Genomic DNA, 18,755 nt, shown 5'->3' with positions numbered 1-18,755 from the left:
GCCATTGAAATTTTGAATTTCATCTTTGAAAGTGTATGGATATGTTCATTCTGCTCTTCCATTGCTTAAGGTTCAAGAGATATACATGTATATATATATCATATGTATATGATATTTTTTAAACAACTTTATTGAGGTACAGTTTATGTACAATACACCCATTTTAAGTGGAAAGTGCAATGAGTTTTGACATATTATGCACCCATGGAAACCACAACAGTCAAGATACAGAATGGTACCATCACCCCCATAAGTTTCCTCCTGTTCCTTAGCACATGAATTGTAATAGTGATTCCTACATTTGTAACTCTTACTTTGTTGAGCTGCCACAGAGTAAATCCCCTTAATGTTCAAAATGCTTAATTTTCAAGTAAAAGTAAATCAACATATTTCCTTTGTTTTTGGTTTTGGAGACTTTGAAATATCCAATGAATATATAACATTCCACATATGATGTTACTGCGTTTAAACTAAAGAATAATAAACATTGAATTTTACATCAAGTTAATCTTTAAGACTATTGAGAAATGAACCAACTATTCCTTAAGGGCTTTATTTCTCCTTATGCCTTTTTTCTGGATAGATGGGTGGGTGGATGGATGGATGGATGGATGGATGGAGATACATAGATGGATAGATAGACAGATAGACAGATAATCGGCCTAGAAAATGAGTTCAAGTGTTAAGTTTAAGAAATACCACGTTAACACCATGGACCAATTTATAACTATTATATATTGAACATCTAATATGTACCAGAAACTGTTAAATGCTGAAGATCTGGAAATGACTAAAAATAGACACTGTCTTTGGCCTCATGGGGTTTACAGTCTTCTGGGGGAAGACAGATAATAATTAAGTACTTACAGAAATAAATGTGTGATTACAGTGAGAAATGCAGAGGGGGAAAAATATATGGCACTATGAGAGTGGGGAATAGGAGACCTGACTGATGCTGGTTCAGAGAAGGCTTCACTGAAGAAATGAGGTACAAATGAGGATCCAAAGGATTTGAGGAATTAACTCCATGACAGTGAGGGCAGGAGCGAGGGTAGGAGTGAAGCAGAACAGCATTTGCAGAAGCTTTGTGGTAAATAGATGGCATCATGTGTTAGAAAGGGCTTGGTGTTATTCGAGGGCCTAAAGAGAAGCCCCTTGCGGCTGGAATGGAATGCAGAGAGAATGGTATACGAGGAGGCTGGGAAGGTGGACAGAAACCAGAAAATATAGGGACTCGTGGGCCGCATGCAGAAGTATGGTCTTTATCAAAAGTGCAATGGAAAACCCTTGGAGGAATTTTAAACTTCGGGTTGGGGTGATTAAGCTTTTATCCTGATGGACTTTTTTCTTTCAAATGAATCAGGCAGCTTTAGTTTTAAAGCAGCATTCCCAGGATGTCCGATATTTCCTCAGTTTCTTGCAATGTGTATTACTTATTCATTTGCTTTGTGCCTCATTGAACGTTTTTCTACCAGGATTTTCTCACCGACTTGGTAATGTCTGAGGTGGATCGCTGTGGAGAGCATGACGTCTTGATCTTCAGAGAGAACACCATTGCCACCAAATCCATTGAGGAATACCTTAAGTTGGTGGGACAACAGTATCTTCATGACGCATTGGGTATGGAGAAGAAACGCATTGTTTTTTTTGCCTTTTGATTTTGTTATTTCACCCTCGTAGAACAAACAAATTGAGCTCAAATTCAGCATGTTACTTAGTTCTAGCTGACGAGAGTGTTAAAGTTTGACTTTCAGCTGTAAGTCTCTCTAGTACTCACAAGTAGTACTGCTTTATTACACGTTGATTTATTCCAATATGTACAGAAAGAGAAAGCTCATCAACATATGCAGCTACCCCTAGGACCCTCAAGTTCTTGACACTAAGATACACAATATGAGTGGATGTCACTACTAGATCTGAGGGTACCTGTTTCCCCCAAAGTGTTGATTATTTACGTTATGATATAAATATATTACTGAAATCTTGAAAATGTTAACATTTGTTATCATGCATCAAAAGGTAAAAAAACTCTTGCCAGTTCCCACAACTCCCAATTTCTGCCTTCAAGATCTCTAGAATTTTTAATAATTACTACATTTTGCCCAATCAGTAGTTCTTTTTTTCTTTTTTCTTAAGATTTTATTTATTTATTTGACAGAGACACAGCGAGAGGGGGACCACAAGCAGGGGGAGTGGGAGAAGGAGAAGCAGGCTTCCCACAGAGCAGGGAGCCTGATGCGGGGCTCGATCCCAGGACCCTGGGATCATGACCTGTGCCGAAGGCAGATGCTTAAGTGACTGAGCCACCCAGGTGCCCCTACCAATCAGTAGTTCTTGCTGACTAGGCCACTTACCTGGAATTTCAGATCTGGTCATGAAATTCAGGCATTAAAACCACTAGAGTAAGGCACTGTGCTGGGTGACATACATCATGATAAAGCAGACACGAGTTTCTTGAAGAACATAGTCATTTCTTTTATCTTCATATCCCTAGTACTTCCCACAGAATGTAGAGCAGCACCATCGTATGGAAACATAATGTGAGTGATTTAAATTTCCTAGTCGTCACAGAATGAAAAGGGTAAAGAGAAATAGGTAAACTTAGTTTTAATAACATTATAGTTAACCCAGTATATCCAAATGTTATTTAGCAGGTTATCAATATAAAAATTATTAGTGAGGCATAATACTTTTTTTCATACTAACTCTTTAAAATTTGGTGTGTATTTTGCATTTGTTACACATTCCAATTGGCGCTAGCACATTTCAAGTGCTCAGTAGTCACATGTGACGGTCAAGAGTAGACAGTAAGTTATGTTGAATGAATGGAGAGATTTTTGCCCTCAAGGAGTTTATAAGATAGGGAGATGAGAAAGATAAGGTTATCCCTATAACCAAAAAGAGAGAGACGGAGATCCTGTGCTTTTCCAAAGAATTAAAGAAATTAATTCTAGCTGATGGAATTATGAAATTTCCCATGTAAGATACATAAATAGTGTGTGTGTAGCTTGAAGAGTAGAAAGGTTATATAAAAACAGATATTGGACAAGGGAAATAGCAGGAATTGGCAGAGGGGAAAGAACCACATGGACAAAAAGGCATAAAGGTATGAGAGAACCAGGCATGTATGAAATAAAATTAATTAGCTGAAAAATGAAATAAGTCAACAACAACAAAAAAGATTAGAAAAACAGTTAGAACCAATTTGTTGAGAGCCTTGAGTGCTGGGCTGAGGAGTTTAGATTTTACAGTAATCACTGGTGAGCCACTGTAAGTTTTGAGCAGGGTATTTTCAAGAGAATTAGTTTAACAAAATGATTAAAATGTGTTGGTGAAGAAAGCAACTGAAAAGAGATACCAGTTAAGAAGCCATTGTAAGAAGGAAGGCAGGAAATCAGGAGCCTCTGAATGATGTGATCACCAAGAATAAGAGGAAAGGGGGATCTGAGAAATATTAAAGAAGTTGAGCTGAGGGGACATGGCAACTTGTCAATTTGTGAGAATGGGCCGGGGTAGGAGTTGGAGACCAGCTATTACAATGAATGTTGGGCCTTGAGTTACTAGAAGGATGATGAGATTCTTGACAGAAATAAAGAACACAGAAGCAGTAGGCTTGAGAGATGGAAAGTGATATTTCCACTTCATGGGTATTCAGTTTGAAGTTCTAGTAGGAAATCCCAGGGGTTCTAGGTGAGAAATCCCAAGACATCTGTCTAGGTGTCTCTTGGAAATTTAGGACTAAGTTACCCATGTGGAGGGATAAATGAAGCTACAGATCTTCCAGTGCACCTAGGTTTATGATATAGATGGAAGGAAGAAGAGGAATCAGGGAAGTGATCACAAAGAGAAAGGACGTGTGCACACATGCAGGCAAAGCAAGAAAACCAAGAAAATACTGACTCTTAGACACCAAAAGAGAAGAAAGCATCAATAGAGTCAGAGATTGAGGAAAGCAGAGGTTAAAAAAAAAATGGCTATCACATTTGGCAACTTAAAGATCACTAGTGGGGCACCTGGGTGGCTCAGATGGTTAAGCATCTGCCTTCGGCTCAGGTCATGATCCCAGAGTCCTGGGATCAAGTCCCACATCGGGCTCCCTGCTCAGTGCAGAACCTGCTTCTCCCTCTCCCTCTGTCATTCCCTCTGCTTGTGCTCTCTGGCTCTATCTCTGTCAAATAAATAAATAAAATCTTTAAAAAAAATAAAGATCACTAGTGGTGGCTGGGACTGCTATCAGGAGGACAGGGACCAGGTTGTACGGGGTAAACTTTGAATGACTGTTCAAGAAATAGGCCCACTGTGTTTACATGGAGTGGGCTCAGTGTAGTAGCGATTAATTCCTACTCTGCAGAATTAAATTTCTTCTCTTCCTGCTTCCTAGCTTCATAGTCTTTTCTCTAAGTCATGTGATTTAGTTTAAGATCTAATAGGAATTTGTAAGAATAGTGAAAATGGATTTTCATTGATATTGGGAAAGGTACAGAGAGGTTCATAGTCTCACCAAAAGGGCTTATTACAGTCATATCCTAAAGTATATCTCATGGCTTGCTTTAATGATTTGTATTGCCTTATAAAAGGCAATGATGAAGCATCTCAAACCATAGTCTCCATTCTGTGGACCTAGGGATAAATATGTGTTGACTACCTACTTCTTAAAAATCAAAATCTATATTCTGCCATTCAGTGTACTAATAAACAGGATTTCCAAATAAATAATTTCCAAAGTGAAAAGTAGATGCAAGTGCTTTGATAGAACAGAGAATAATTAAATAGCTGATGGGCTATATGAGACATGAAAATTCAGTGAGCATGAGAAGAAACTCAGATAACCCCACACAGATCTCTATGATCAGATTCATAACCCAAGAGCAAGGACCAAGGTAGTGAAAATGGCTACAAGAGCATAAACAAAATTAATTGGTAAGATGCTTCAGGATGGAGATTTTACTGTCTTGTTCCCGCTTAACTTCCCACATTTCTAGTTAGCCTTAAGATCTAGATGCTCAGTGGCTGTTTTTTCTCCTATATTTTACTTTTGTGACAAAAACTCTCTTTTGAAAACAACTTACAGAGTGTGTCTTGGAGCCAGTGTAAATTCAGACTTATTTGATATGGTTTGAGATAGTAATGTGATTTTTCAAATAGTAACCCTGAAGAACTGCACAATTTTCAGTTACCTGAGAAGAATTCAATTATTTTCATATGAAACTGTAATTACTGTGGCAGGAGCCTCTAATACTACAATTGAGGAAGGTTTTATAATAATTATTATATAAAGAGGCTTCACAGTGAAGTCTCAGTAAACCAAAAAATTAATAAGGACAGCTGAGCACTCAGAATAATTAAAGTTTAATTATATTTCATACACTTTGGGCAAAAAAAAAAAATGCCGTTTCCAGGCTGCCTGAAGAATTCTCAGAGAAAATTTAGTTAAAAGTTGCCAGTTTGGGCACCTGGGTGGCTCAGTCGGTTATGCATCTGCCTTCCGCTCAGGTCATGATACCCAGGGTCCTGGGATTGAGCCCTACATCGGGCTCTCTGCTCTGTGGGAAGCCTGCTTCTCCCTCTCCCACTCCCCCTGCTTGTGTTCCCTCTCTCGCTGTGTCTCTGTCAAATAAGTAAATAAAAATATTTTAAAAAAAGAAAGAAAGAAAGTACAGGTCCTCTCTGCTAGATCCTAGATCTGTCTGGCTCCAAAACCTTTACTTTTTCTATGCACTAAATTCCTGTTCTCCAAGCACTTTTCCTCCAAATAATCACTTCCTGGCCTCTATTATAGCTTTTTTGTAAAATCTTTCACTTAGCTCACTACTAACCCTTTTAATAGAAAATGCCCCGCATGTTGCTGCTGCTACCTAATTTTGCAGAAATTTTTGTTCGCTTCGTGAAATTTATTAGAACTAGGCTAAACCTTGAGAGATATAAGCAGATTTGAAAGGATCGTAGAGACCTATAAAAACCCAAGAATACATACTATCATCTCTGATAAATATTGAGCATCTGCAGTGCTTTGGGAGCTGTTTGATAGGCTGGAAATTCAACCATGATTCGAAGCAGGCCTCTGACCTCCGAGGGTATTCATCCCAGAGAGGTGAACATGGGACAAACATGTAAACAAATAATCACCAGTGTGAGACATGGAACACTAGAACATACACAAGGTATAATGTATAGTGGAGGAAAAACAGGGAAGGTAAGGATTTGTTCTTTTAGGGAATATGGACATATCTCTGTAGAGGATGGAATATATGAACAGTGCTTCTAAACTAAATTTATTTGGGCGAACATTATATAAAGAAATGTTCTGCTCCAGTTTTGTGCTATGTTGAATGACTGTCCCCTTCACAGGAGATTAAGTCTAGAGACCCTTACTGGAATCTATGTTTGGCACCAGCTTTAGCACTAAAAACCTTAGGTGGGCTATTCAGTCAAGCTTGGGTTCTTTTGTCTTCTAAAATAATAACATTATTCACCCTGGTAGAAGGACCTTATAGCAAATAATGAGTTCCTGCTAATAAAATATATTTGTGATTTTAGATAATAGATTTAAAGTTGTATCATTGATTAAACTAGTATCATTATTATTTTTATAAATACCATTATGGTGATGTTAGTGATTGCAGTTTTTCCACTGCCAGGATGAGGAAAATAAACATGATATATGGGAGGTAGTAACCCTTGGGTCTAAAGCAGTAACAATCCTTTGAGCCCTCCACGTCAGGTCTCAGAAAGAAATTCCCATTCTACGTTAAGGACAGAAATCCGAAATCCTTTTATTCTGTTCGGGAGGACACTATTCATAGTTGTACTGTCTGTCATCTTCTCTCTTCAAACAGGGGAGTTCATCAAAGCTTTGTATGAGTCAGATGAGAACTGCGAAGTGGACCCCAGCAAGTGTTCCTCTAGTGAACTGATAGACCATCAGAGCAACCTGAAGATGTGCTGTGAGCTGGCTTTCTGCAAGATCATCAACTCCTACTGGTGAGCAGGTGTCAGTGCTTCCGCCCCTGCGTATGGAATTGACATTTTTCCATGCAGAAGTCATCACAGTGTTAACGGTGCCATTTCCCAACCAAAGGAAGGGCTGAGGGGGAAAATGGAAGGTTTCCCTGATAGAGTGCCCTCGAAGATCCAAATCTCCAGTGTAAGCAGCAGTACCTGTGAACTGGCTCTCTACATAAATATAATATTTCCCCAGAGTCTTAGCACCACATCCTCTAATACCAAAAGTATTTTAATGGCTTTCTAAAATACTTACTAGTGTTAAACGGTTGTGTTAATGATTTTTGCATTGCTCCAACCCCAGCGATTAGTGAGATTTTTGGAAGAGTTTTGATGAACACTCTTTAGAGAGATTATGGTAAGCTCTATTAAACCAGATGGTTTAGTCAGGAGCCTCATGCCATTTTCCCAGTTTGCAAAACTAAATTTACACTAATCCCTGAGTTTTGTAGCTTTGGGTTCCAGTCTCCATCTGGACTTTTGTCAATTTTCCACCAACTCTAAGCCATGAATCAGGCAGAATTCTCTCTACTAGGCTCTCCTCTTAGCCTGTCTCTAGAGCAGAGGCGTGTTGGGCCAGAGTGTGATCACTTGTGTTTTCTTGGGTTGTGGTCCTTTTATATTTAGAGGTTTGATCTTTTTTCCTTCCCCAGTGTTTTCCCTCGTGAGTTGAAAGAAGTGTTTGCATCTTGGAAGCAGCAGTGCCTGAACCGCGGCAAGCAGGACATCAGTGAGCGGCTCATCAGTGCCTCATTGTTCCTCCGTTTCCTGTGCCCCGCCATCATGTCTCCCAGTCTCTTCAACCTTATGCAGGAGTATCCTGATGACCGCACATCTCGCACCCTGACTCTGATTGCCAAGGTCATTCAGAACCTGGCTAACTTTGCCAAGTAGGTGTCACTACCTTAGGCACTTTTTAAAAACATTGTTTTAAAAAATACGTGATACCTAAAATTTGGATGGGGGTGGGGAAGCCTCATCACTCATATTACAAGATTTTCATCACGGTGGTATTAAAAATAAGGAAAAAAGAAGGAAACCGCTTAAATATTCACTTTATAGGAGTGGTTAAATAACCCATGGTACATGCATTCAGTAGAATATTTGCAGCCACCACAGTGTTCATAAAAAATATCCAGTAATATGGAATATGATGAAGATATAATTATACTCAATGAAAAGTGCTATTAAAAACTTAAGCAAAAAAGAAAATGGATACTAGAAAATATGTTAATACAAAAACCTAAGTATAAAAACCATCTGACAAACTCAATGTTTACATTATCTAAGACAATTGACTTGGCCCCTTCAGAAAAAGTCAATGTCATGAAAAATTGAAAAGATGGAGAGGGACTGTTCTAGATTTTAAAACACTGCAATGCTTGAATCTTAATTGGATCTGAATTGGAAAAAAAAAAAAATCTATAAAAGTCATTTGGGGACAATTAAATGTGGACTATATATAGATGATTTATGGATAATGTTTTTAAAAAGTTTTAGTGTGATAATGGCATTAGTTTATGTAAGAGATATTCCTTATTCTGGAGAAATGGGTGCTAATGTATTTAGAGTTTATGTCTGCAACTTAGTTTAAAATGGTTCAGCCAAAAAAAAGTGTGTGCAGAGAGAGAAAGTGAAAGCAAACTTGGCAAAATGTTAACAGTTGGTTAATGTAGATGAATGCATATGGTTGTTTGTTATATAGTCTTTCAACTTTTCGATAGATTTAAAATTTTTTGAAAGGGAGTTAGGAAACCACTGGGGAGGAAATGCACTTGAATTGTAAACAGCAGATATGTTTGGGTGGCAGAGTGTGTCCACTCACACCTTTTTCTTGCCACTTTTCATTGTTTCTAAAAAGACAAAATTCTCTATTAGCAGTGTGTTGAAGGAAAAAATTAGAACTTCGGTGAGACAGATTGTTTTCTAGTATAAATAGTGGCTTTTAGAAGTGCACTATTTTAACTTTGTGTATCCTATTTAAGAGCCAACACAGAAGTAGACATATTTACCCTATTTGAGTTAATTCTGGTAAAAATTATTTCTATTTTATTTTGGAAGAAGTTTTCTGGGCTTAAGCAAGGCCCTGAAGATACCTAGAATTTAGAGAGACAAAAAGGAGAAGTTCCTCTATAACGAAAATAAATACCATGAGCAAAGGCTTGGAGAAGCACCATATATTTGGGGGACTCTGAAGAAGCTAGCAATATTGAAGGTTTATACTGATGAGCATTTGGTAGGCAAATGAAGGTTATTTACAGAGAGCTTTAAATACCAGAAAAAAAGAGGTTTAGCTTTAGCCGACAGAGAATAGAAAGCTATGCAAAGTGTTTGAGTTTTACATCAGTATTAAGAAAGTATGTTTTAGCATTTATCACTTACAGATTATAAATTAGTCACTTACCTCCCCAACATAAAAACAAAAAATTGGGCACATGATGAGCACTGGGTGTTACATGCAACTGATGAATCATTGAACACTACATCTAAAACGAATGATGTGTACTCTATGTTGGCTAATGGAATTTAAATTAAAAAAAATTAAATTTAAAAAAATAAAAAATTTAAAGCTCAGTGTAAAATCAACTCAAACATCTCTTTTCCTGAATATGTCCTTTCCCATTTTCTCTCCCTCTATTTCAGATTTGGTAACAAAGAAGAATACATGGCATTCATGAATGATTTTTTAGAGCATGAATGGGGTGGAATGAAGCGCTTTCTTTTGGAGATCTCTAATCCAGACACCATCTCAAACACCCCAGGCTTTGATGGTTACATTGATCTGGGCCGAGAGCTTTCAGTTTTGCATTCCTTACTGTGGGAAGTAGTTTCCCAACTTGATAAGGTAAAGTAGGCTGGAAGCATAATGGGAGATGGGAGTTAGAGAACCTGAATATACCTGAATTCTGGAGAGTATCTACAGAGTGACAGCATTCATGCTTTCTGCTAGTTGAAAGCAACCTTTTGTGCTAGAAGTCTGGGAGTAAATAGTTATCAATTCCGAGTAAAATATGTGCCCTGCAAACCAAAAATTCTAGAAGGCCGTGAAATTATTAACGTATATTTTTAACTAATTATCTGAATTAATGGAGTATATATTTCTATAAATAAATAAATAAATATATGTATGGAACATTATAAATAACATGTCTAAAAACTTCCCTAGAAACTAACATCAAACATTGCTAAGTGCAGATTTATTCATGTATAGCAGGATGAGGTGATGAAACCTCTTATAATAATTCTAACAAAACTGTGGACTTAGAAAAATGCTGAGATTATCGTGTTTAATTAGTTTTACTCACGAGACTCTTTTATTATGCAAGTCAGAGGGTTCAATATAGCTATTAGTACTACTGAGTTACATGGGATCTGAAAATTCTGATGTTTTCTTTCTCTACAGATATGAATTTAAAAAACAAAATACTTTTAATCATTTATTTTCTGAGTATAAGCTAAGAATTACATATTTATAACTAAATATATACCATGCCAATCATTTTCTTCCTTCTGGAATTTTTCAAAGAGAAATAGAATTTGTAATGGAAAGTAGTCTTAGACTTTAGCTAGGTTTATCACAATAATTATTTATTGATGTTTTTGTTTGCTACAGGTACTTGATAAATAGGTGTGGTGGAATGTTAGAATAACTTCAAAAGACAAAGGTTTTTTTTTTGTGATAAGAATGTATTTGTTTTCCTCCATTTTCCTATTATCCTTAACAATGTTGTACCAATAAAATGGGGGGAGTAAGACTTATTAGTAAAGAACACTTTCCTGAGGCAATGTAAATGGTAGGGTGTCCTACCATTTGTAAAATAATAAACTGTTTTGTATTCTTGAGAACCCCTTCTTCACTTATAGAAATGCTAGCTAGACTTTGAGTTGCAGCTGTACTGAGGATAAATTCCTTGAATATGAATCATGGCTCAGGAAAGTTGAGCAAGTAAAGGCTATTCTTTGGGTGGCATTTGACCAGCCACTCTACCCATCTGAGCAGAGTTGAAGAGTCTCAGTTTTGGAGAAGACACAGGAGACCCAGAAGCAGCCGCGTAAAGCTGTCCTAGAGTTGAGGAGTCGCGTAAGACTCCATGAGGATAAGAATTCCCCAAAGAAGAAAATGATTGAGATGGATAAAGCCAATACTAAAAAGTGACTCTTTGTCGAGTAACCACATCAGTGGGATGCGGATACAGTAATTTTGTGGAATAGACCTGGTTGATTTAGGGTCAAGGCCTTTTTAACAGGCTTTGCTAAGTAAACATGCCTTCTCCTTTTTCATCGGTGTTTGGTCCTGGGAACCAGGGTGAATCTTAGACACATCCCATAGAGAGAGTTTACCTGATATTGCTGCTTAAAAAAAGATTGTCTTGACAATAGGTCAGAGTTCCCAAAAGTGAATGGGATAGTGGATGGCAATATCAACTGTGTGCCCTGCAGTGCTCCAGACCCCTGAATGCAACACCTTCTTGTATGTCGGCATGCATTTCTTTTCTCACACGATGCCTTTTCTTTGGAAGTTCCATCACACTAGCCAATCCTCTGGTCTTGAAGTCCTTTGGTTAGAAGGTGTTTGGTTCTTCCCCTACCCACCCCCCCCACCTTGATCTACTAGCCTCCCAAAGATTTAGTTTGCTTTGCATGCCTATTTTAGTTGGAATGGCAATAGTTTGGTTGTTTTGAGCATGTCTTTTAATTTTTATTTGCATAATCCTAATTTCTATTTCCTTTCTTTCCTCGATGTCTGCTGCACCTTGTTTCGCCTCCTCCATTCATCTCGACGCCATGGTTCTGCTGCTCCATAACAATGCATTATGAACCTGCCACTCCCATATGCAAATACCTACCCTTCCCTCCAACCTACACCCCTCCATCAATGGGCATCGTTGTCCCAAAAACAATCCTTGGTGGATGTCGCAATGCTTATTATCCAATTAGGGTGAAAATTCCTTCCTACAGGCGACCGTGGCAAAATTGGGACCTCTGCCTCGAGTTCTTGCTGATATTACCAAGTCTCTGACTAATCCTACACCAATACAACAGCAACTGAGACGCTTCACTGAGCATAACTCCAGTCCGAATGTCAGTGGAAGCCTCTCCTCTGGGCTGCAGAAAATATTTGAAGACCCCACTGACAGGTATGAAAGAGAGAATTGAAACTGTTGTCTCAGAGAGAGAGAATGCTTAGAGATTTGGCAGAAATCTATTTAACTTATTTGTTGAATTTACAACCTGAAAGTCATCAATTGGAAAGAATCATCTGGCCTGAGATAATCCAGTTGTTTATCATAATAATACACAAGATCTAGGATACTTATTTTCTAGAATGATATTGTAGAGTTATATTCAACAAACATAAAAAAAACCTAAGTCCACCTTTTTTTAGTATATGTGCTGCCGAAGCGAGCACCCTAAGTCCACCTTAATGGGGGAAGATTAAATTTATATTTTCATATATTGTAGCACTCAAAAATCTAGAGAACCTCAGTTAATGTCATTTTAACTGTGTCAGCTGGATAGGTAGATGCAATGTTGATGCTTAGACTGACCCTCTTTTCTGGATTGGCAAGACTTGGGCCTTTAGCAGGCACCCTTTGGTTGTACACACAGCGCTGCTCCCTCCTCTTGAAGGTTTAGACAGAACCAATTAACTATGAATTGGAATACCTCGGGAGGGTTTAAAACCTAACTAGGAAATGACTGGAATTCTAGTAAAAATCAAAGACAATGGTGGAGTGGTATACACAGTGTTATTCCCCACCTTCGGAGAAAAACTAAAAATGTGGATTTTTAAGAATTGTAATGATGAAATCTGAGTTTAGAAACCAACATAAGTAGCCACACTGGGCCTGGAGCCTTCAGAAATGTTCATATGCCTTGGATTGAGAAATCTTAACTATTTTGAATTTGCCTCCAGAGTAATTAAGGGTCCTCTTTTTCCACAGTGATTTGCATAAGCTAAAATCTCCAAGCCAGGACAACACAGATAGCTATTTCAGAGGGAAAACATTATTGCTGGTTCAGCAAGCCTCCTCCCAGAGCATGACTTACTCTGAAAAGGATGAAAAGGAAAGTAGCCTTCCTAACGGTCGGAGCATCTCCCTCATGGACCTTCAGGACCCTCACGCTGCTCAAGTGGAGCATGCATCTGTCATGCTTGATGTGCCTATGCGCTTAACTGGAAGCCAGCTTTCCATCACCCAGGTGGCCAGCATCAAACAACTGCGGGAAACCCAGAGCACCCCCCAGAGTGCACCCCAAGTGAGAAGGCCCCTGCACCCAGCCTTGAACCAGCCAGGCAGCCTCCAGCCCTTGTCATTCCAGAACCCTGTCTATCACCTCAATAACCCAATTCCAGCAATGCCAAAGGCCTCTGTGGATTCCAGTTTGGAGAATCTAAGCACTGCCAGTTCCAGAAGCCAAAGTAACAGCGAAGATTTCAAACTCAGCGGGCCCAGCAATAGCAGCATGGAAGACTTCACCAAACGCAGCACCCAGAGCGAGGATTTCTCGAGGCGGCACACTGTGCCGGACAGACACATACCTCTTGCTCTGCCACGGCAGAGTAGTACCGGGCAGGCCCCCATCCGGAAGATGGACCACGCTGGGTTAGGTGCCCGAGCCAAAGCCCCGCCGTCCCTGCCGCACAGCGCTTCCTTACGGAGCACGGGGAGCATGTCGGTGGCGTCTGCGGCGCTGGTGGCCGAACCTCTGCAGAACGGGAGCCGGTCCCGGCAGCAGTCCTCCTCCTCTAGAGAGAGCCCCGTGCCCAAAGTGAGAGCGATCCAGAGACAACAGACACAGCAGGTAGGGGCGAGGGCTGGAGGGGTCTGGCTTCCACTGGTCCAGCTGTCTCCCTGGTTCTTTGTATAGAAATCATTAGGAAATCCAATTGCTAGCAGCATTTCCACTGAAAAATAGTTTCTGCAACTTTGAAATGGAAAGAGGAAGTGAAAAGTCTGGGAGGCTTCTGGCGAGGTGAGGCAGCAGCACGTAGCTTGACTCATTCCCCTCAGGAGACTGACAGCCACGCAGAGGGCTTTTCCTTCTCTTCAAGCAGCTGAGCTGCTACCTGGGTTTGCACTGAGAACAGGTCAGGGTTGAATGAATAATTAGAACACATGAACTACGAAACCTATAGGCCAGATCAACTAGAATATATTTGGGGAATCTGGACATTAATCCTCCTTAATTTTTTTTTTTCCCCCTTAAGTTTCCAGAATAAACTTTGGCATTCTGAGCCAAGCATTTAATGTAACTGCTCTCTACTCCATCCCCCACCTCCCTCTGGACATAACAAGTCTCATGTGCCTTTTCCTGGAAATGACTAGAAAAATAAACAACACCTCTAAAGGCAAGGTAAAGGAGAGAGGGAACAGGATAGAAACACAGGTGGTTGACAGGTACACTAACCATTTACAAATCCCTTCTATTTGCACTGGTAAGCCAGCTAGTGTCACACCCAATCTTAAGATTTCCGGACTTTTCTTCTTGACACATAAAAAGTTTTCCCAAGAATTTAATTATTCATGACTTCCCTACATACTACATTTTGAGGCACCAATACATATTTTGCTTTTGGGCACAAACTAATAACCTGAGCAATACATGTATATGTATATGTATACATTAATATCTTTCATCTAAAAAAGATTTTTCTCCTTTGTATTTGCTGACCTTTTTTTGAAACCTAATCATACTTTATAAGTAATAGGGAGCTTTGTGATTGAAAGAGTTCTATGACAGATCCTTTTGTCAGCAAAACCACTGGTCAGAGGAGACTGCAATAAAACCCCAGTGTATCTTTTTAATATATTTGGCTTTTTTTATAGGTAAGGCATTTACTGATTTGGCTGCTTCTGCTTCCATTCTGCTGTAATCAGAGGCCTTGCCCCTAGTTTGATAGTTATTGTTTTAAAAACAATTAGCACACTGACAGAATCCTGGGATGCAGAAGTAGAGGAAGAGATGAAAAGCACGACTAACTTAAGCGGATTCCCGCAGCCGACTTCCTGAGCAGAACCTCCTAGTTGGTCATTCTTTCTGGAGAAATTTCCAGAGAAATTCCTTCAGTCTTAAATTTTTCATTTTCATTTTGTTTATATTTCCCCAATTCATTTGATTTTTTAAAGATTTATTTATTTTAGAGAGAGTGAGCATGAGCGGGGGGAGAAGGAGAGGGAGAATCCTTGAGTAGACTCCCCGCTGAGCACAGAGCACAGCACAGGGCTCAGTCCCAGGACCCCGACACCATGATCTGAGCCGAAACCAAGAGTTGGCCACTTAACCCATTGAGCCACCCGGGCACTCCCCCAATTCATTTTTGATTTAATAAGCTTTTTCATTTAAAGAAAAGGAAAGAAGATTACATATAATGAAAATGCTTATGCATACCCATATCTTTCATATGTATGTCCTATTATATCAATATATTTAATTTGTCAGAAGGCGGTCATTCACACCTTATCATGATCATTTCCACACGATGCTTTTATGCTAGCTTCTAGTTGAGATCAACTACTTTCAGAGAATCAAAGTGTTTACTGAGAGGAGAAAGGAAAGATAAGTAATTTCAGAGATGAAGTACTGTGTGGAGGCAGACATCTGCTGGTGGGGGGGTTTGTAGCATGGGGTCCCTGAGGATGGGATAGGGAGTAGAGAAGAATATCGGATTGGCAGAGAGGGACAGGACAGCGGAAAGGGCCCTCCAACCTGCTTTTCAAAAGCTGACTCGGGCCCAGCCCTGGACAGAAAAGAGGAATGCTAACCCATTCCCCTGTATCATGTAGTCCTCAGTTCCCAGGGCCCGAGACTCAGACTGATGGTTTATAAATATTACAAATTACACAGCCTTCTGTGGGACCATCTGGAACCAATTGTCATTATAATATTTAGGTGTAGGAAAATCTAGCACCCATCATACAAGCAGTTAGTGCATGTTTCTATGGGTGAATAGAAGGCCGTCTGGAGAGACGGGAGGCAGGAAATGCGTAGTCTACAAACAACCAATTTAAAAGTGTTTTGTGCCACAAGCCGTCAATGAATTGGGGTATGTCTTTGTTACATTGGTGCGAAGTGAGGCACAGAGTGAGACGGCCTAGTACGGCTTTATGTATTCATCTTTGTTTATGCTTTTGCTGGTAATGCCGCCATCGCAGCAGTTCAAGCATAAATCACGGGTTTTTTATTGCTCAAGTTTCTGGTTTCTCTACATGGGCTTTTTCTATGCAGATGGTTTATTCTTTCAAACTTATGTTGTTATTTTTTATTCCTTATCTTCTGGTTTCTTGCTTTTCTCCTCTCACTCCCATGAAGCCTCTGAATTTCTATATAATCAGCACATTTTTGGCAAATTCCTTTGCATATTGTAATTGCAAATTGTGTTGGGGAATTCTTCTCTCCCCAAAACTAGAGGATTTCTTTGTGGGGTTTGTTCTGTAGGCGTCTCTAATTATCAGTGGCTTTGTCCCGTGCAAATTCCATCTGTATCTTAGCACAAAGGAGTGCCCATTGTTGGCGGCATTACTGGCTTTGGTCTTCATATACATACTGAGTAGGAAGGAAATAAACTCCTAGTGAAACAATCTATAGGAAAGAGAGGGGTTTTTTGTTTTGTTTTGTTTTGTCTTTTTTTTTTTTTTTCAGGATACTGCCTTCAAATTTTTTTACCCTTTTCAGCCTTTATTTGGATTTTTTCCCCCTCATTTTCCTCCATTTTGTTTTTCATGTATCATGTACTATCTGTGTATAATAGACTGTACTTACAGTGTATGTGTTCAGATATAGCATGTTATGGAACCTTAAAAATTCACATTTGAAGAGGTTTTTAACATAAAAAATTCAAATTTAACAGTCCTGTTGGAAGGATGCTGCCGCTATCACGTGGGGATGTGTTGAACCATCTCCTAACCAGCCTCTTCAGGGACCCTCAGAGTTGACTTTAGTCAGCCCTCTCTTGGTGTTGACAGCAGAAGTGCTCTTCACTATGAGAACCAGACTGTTTCAGATTTGGAGAAGCTGAAACCAACAAGCCTTATTTATAGCTAGTAAATACTAGCACGTAAGGGGGACTGGCCTGTTCTCCATTGTCCTCAGCGTAGCCAGGCTTTGGCTGATGACAGGATCCGAGAAACTGCTGTCTCAGGCCCTTTTGCCCTGAAGCATTAGTATTTTTCCCAGAGAAACCCTAGACGGCTTTATCTCAAAGCAGAGATATTCCTAGTAGGAATTCCTCCTGCTTTTCTTTTTGTCTTTTTCATCCTTCCTTTTCTTTAATGATCCACCGTTGAAAGCCAGTGGATATAAATATTGTTCCTAAGGCTATAGCTAAGCAAAATGGGATTTGAAGCCCTTGCCCAACCTCTTTTCCCAATCTCTTTGACTCTAAACCAGAGATAATAAAGTTTCCGATCTGTAATAATGCCTAAATAATAACTAAATAACTACTACTAATGAAAACTAGAGATAACAAATTTTGCTATCTTTGCTAGCTTGTAAAGGAGATGGAGCAGTCATTGAAGAAAAGCCTTTGATGCACTTCCAAAGGATTAGAGGAAAAACATATAGTATCTTTCTCTTAGTAATACAGGATAGTTTAGTAATAAATTCTAAAGAGAGCCAGAGTATTAATAAATGAATATTTTATTGAGCATATATTGTGCAATTACATTGCTACCATTCAAAAATAAACTGTATAATATGGTGCCATGCATCAAGGATTGACCATCTAATTGGGAAATAAGACCAGCACACATAAAACCAATAGGAAAAAAAAAGGAAGAGACAGTATATAGTTTTCTAAATAAAGAAACAAACAAAAAAAAACCCTCTTTTAACTATTTTTTATTTGTTCAATATTACTTTTCTGTTCTTTATGATGTTGTAAAGGTTTTGCCATGAATACAAGGAATAGTTAATATTTTTTTCAAAGTTAATGACCTCCTACGATATGCCATGCAGAATGCTCGGATATATTAGGAAGTGGTTGAAAATCAGATTCGACCAATAAAATAGGAATAGACCCAAATGTCCCGTTCCATCACACAATCTCTTATAATTCATTGGACATTGTTAGTCCTTCTGAAGATACGGTAACTACCACCATCACCAGTGGAATGAACCAACTCTTGTTTTTACAGCTTCTCACTTAACAGTCAAAGCCTAGATTGTGCTAAGGAGTCGTCGCTGTTGTTTTAATATGCTTTTAGGGGCTAAGATCTCTCCTTAGTGTGTTTTAGGAATATCTTTAGTGTGCAGTGCATTTATAGGCACTCAATAAATAGCTACCCCATGACAAATCACAGGGAAAGAAAGTCCATTCACGCAACATCTTGTTAACTGTATAAAGCAGAAAGCTATTGAATTAGCTGCCTTGAAGTAATAAATTCCAAACAGTAAAATTGTTACTAGTTTTAATACCTGCTTTATCTCAAACCACTATTGAATAATAGAAAATCCTGGTTTCATAGAAAAGCAGCTTTTCTGTGCCCTATGTGCTAACGTGGTAAGATTATAAAATTTAAAAAGGGTTTGTCTCCTTTAAATAGTGGCTTTCTATTAATTTTTTGAAACTCAGAATCACATTCTTTTGTCTTTCGGGTGTACATATATCAAATAAAAACCTAAACCTCTTGTAAAACTATTTTTCTCTGCCAATGCTGAAACAATTTTTTGTGCTCTGCTTTTAGAATCCAGTAGGGGGTGAACGTGTGTGTGTGTGTGTGTGTGTGTGTGTGTGTGTGTGTGTGTGTGTG

The 18,755-nt window shown here is 39.0% G+C and overlaps 1 protein-coding gene across 2 annotated transcripts in view; it reads left to right on the top strand.

Annotated features, from left to right (window-relative positions):
• RASAL2 (RAS protein activator like 2) overlaps nucleotides 1-18,755 on the top strand; it is a 350,264-nt gene that overhangs the window by 319,499 nt on the left and 12,010 nt on the right. Inside the window, exons 9-14 of one of the 2 annotated variants that reach the window (XM_021682604.2) lie at nucleotides 1,476-1,620; nucleotides 6,837-6,981; nucleotides 7,656-7,892; nucleotides 9,646-9,847; nucleotides 11,941-12,140; nucleotides 12,948-13,809. In XM_021682604.2, the coding sequence (XP_021538279.2) occupies nucleotides 1,476-1,620; nucleotides 6,837-6,981; nucleotides 7,656-7,892; nucleotides 9,646-9,847; nucleotides 11,941-12,140; nucleotides 12,948-13,809 (1,791 nt within the window). The remainder of the gene's footprint in view (nucleotides 1-1,475; nucleotides 1,621-6,836; nucleotides 6,982-7,655; nucleotides 7,893-9,645; nucleotides 9,848-11,940; nucleotides 12,141-12,947; nucleotides 13,810-18,755) is intronic. The other variant, XM_044916396.1, reaches the window with a different exon arrangement.

This window comes from Neomonachus schauinslandi, chromosome 6 (genome assembly GCF_002201575.2).
Source record: "Neomonachus schauinslandi chromosome 6, ASM220157v2, whole genome shotgun sequence".
NCBI classification, from domain to species: domain Eukaryota; kingdom Metazoa; phylum Chordata; class Mammalia; order Carnivora; family Phocidae; genus Neomonachus; species Neomonachus schauinslandi.
This window is presented reverse-complemented; position numbering and strand designations above follow the sequence as displayed.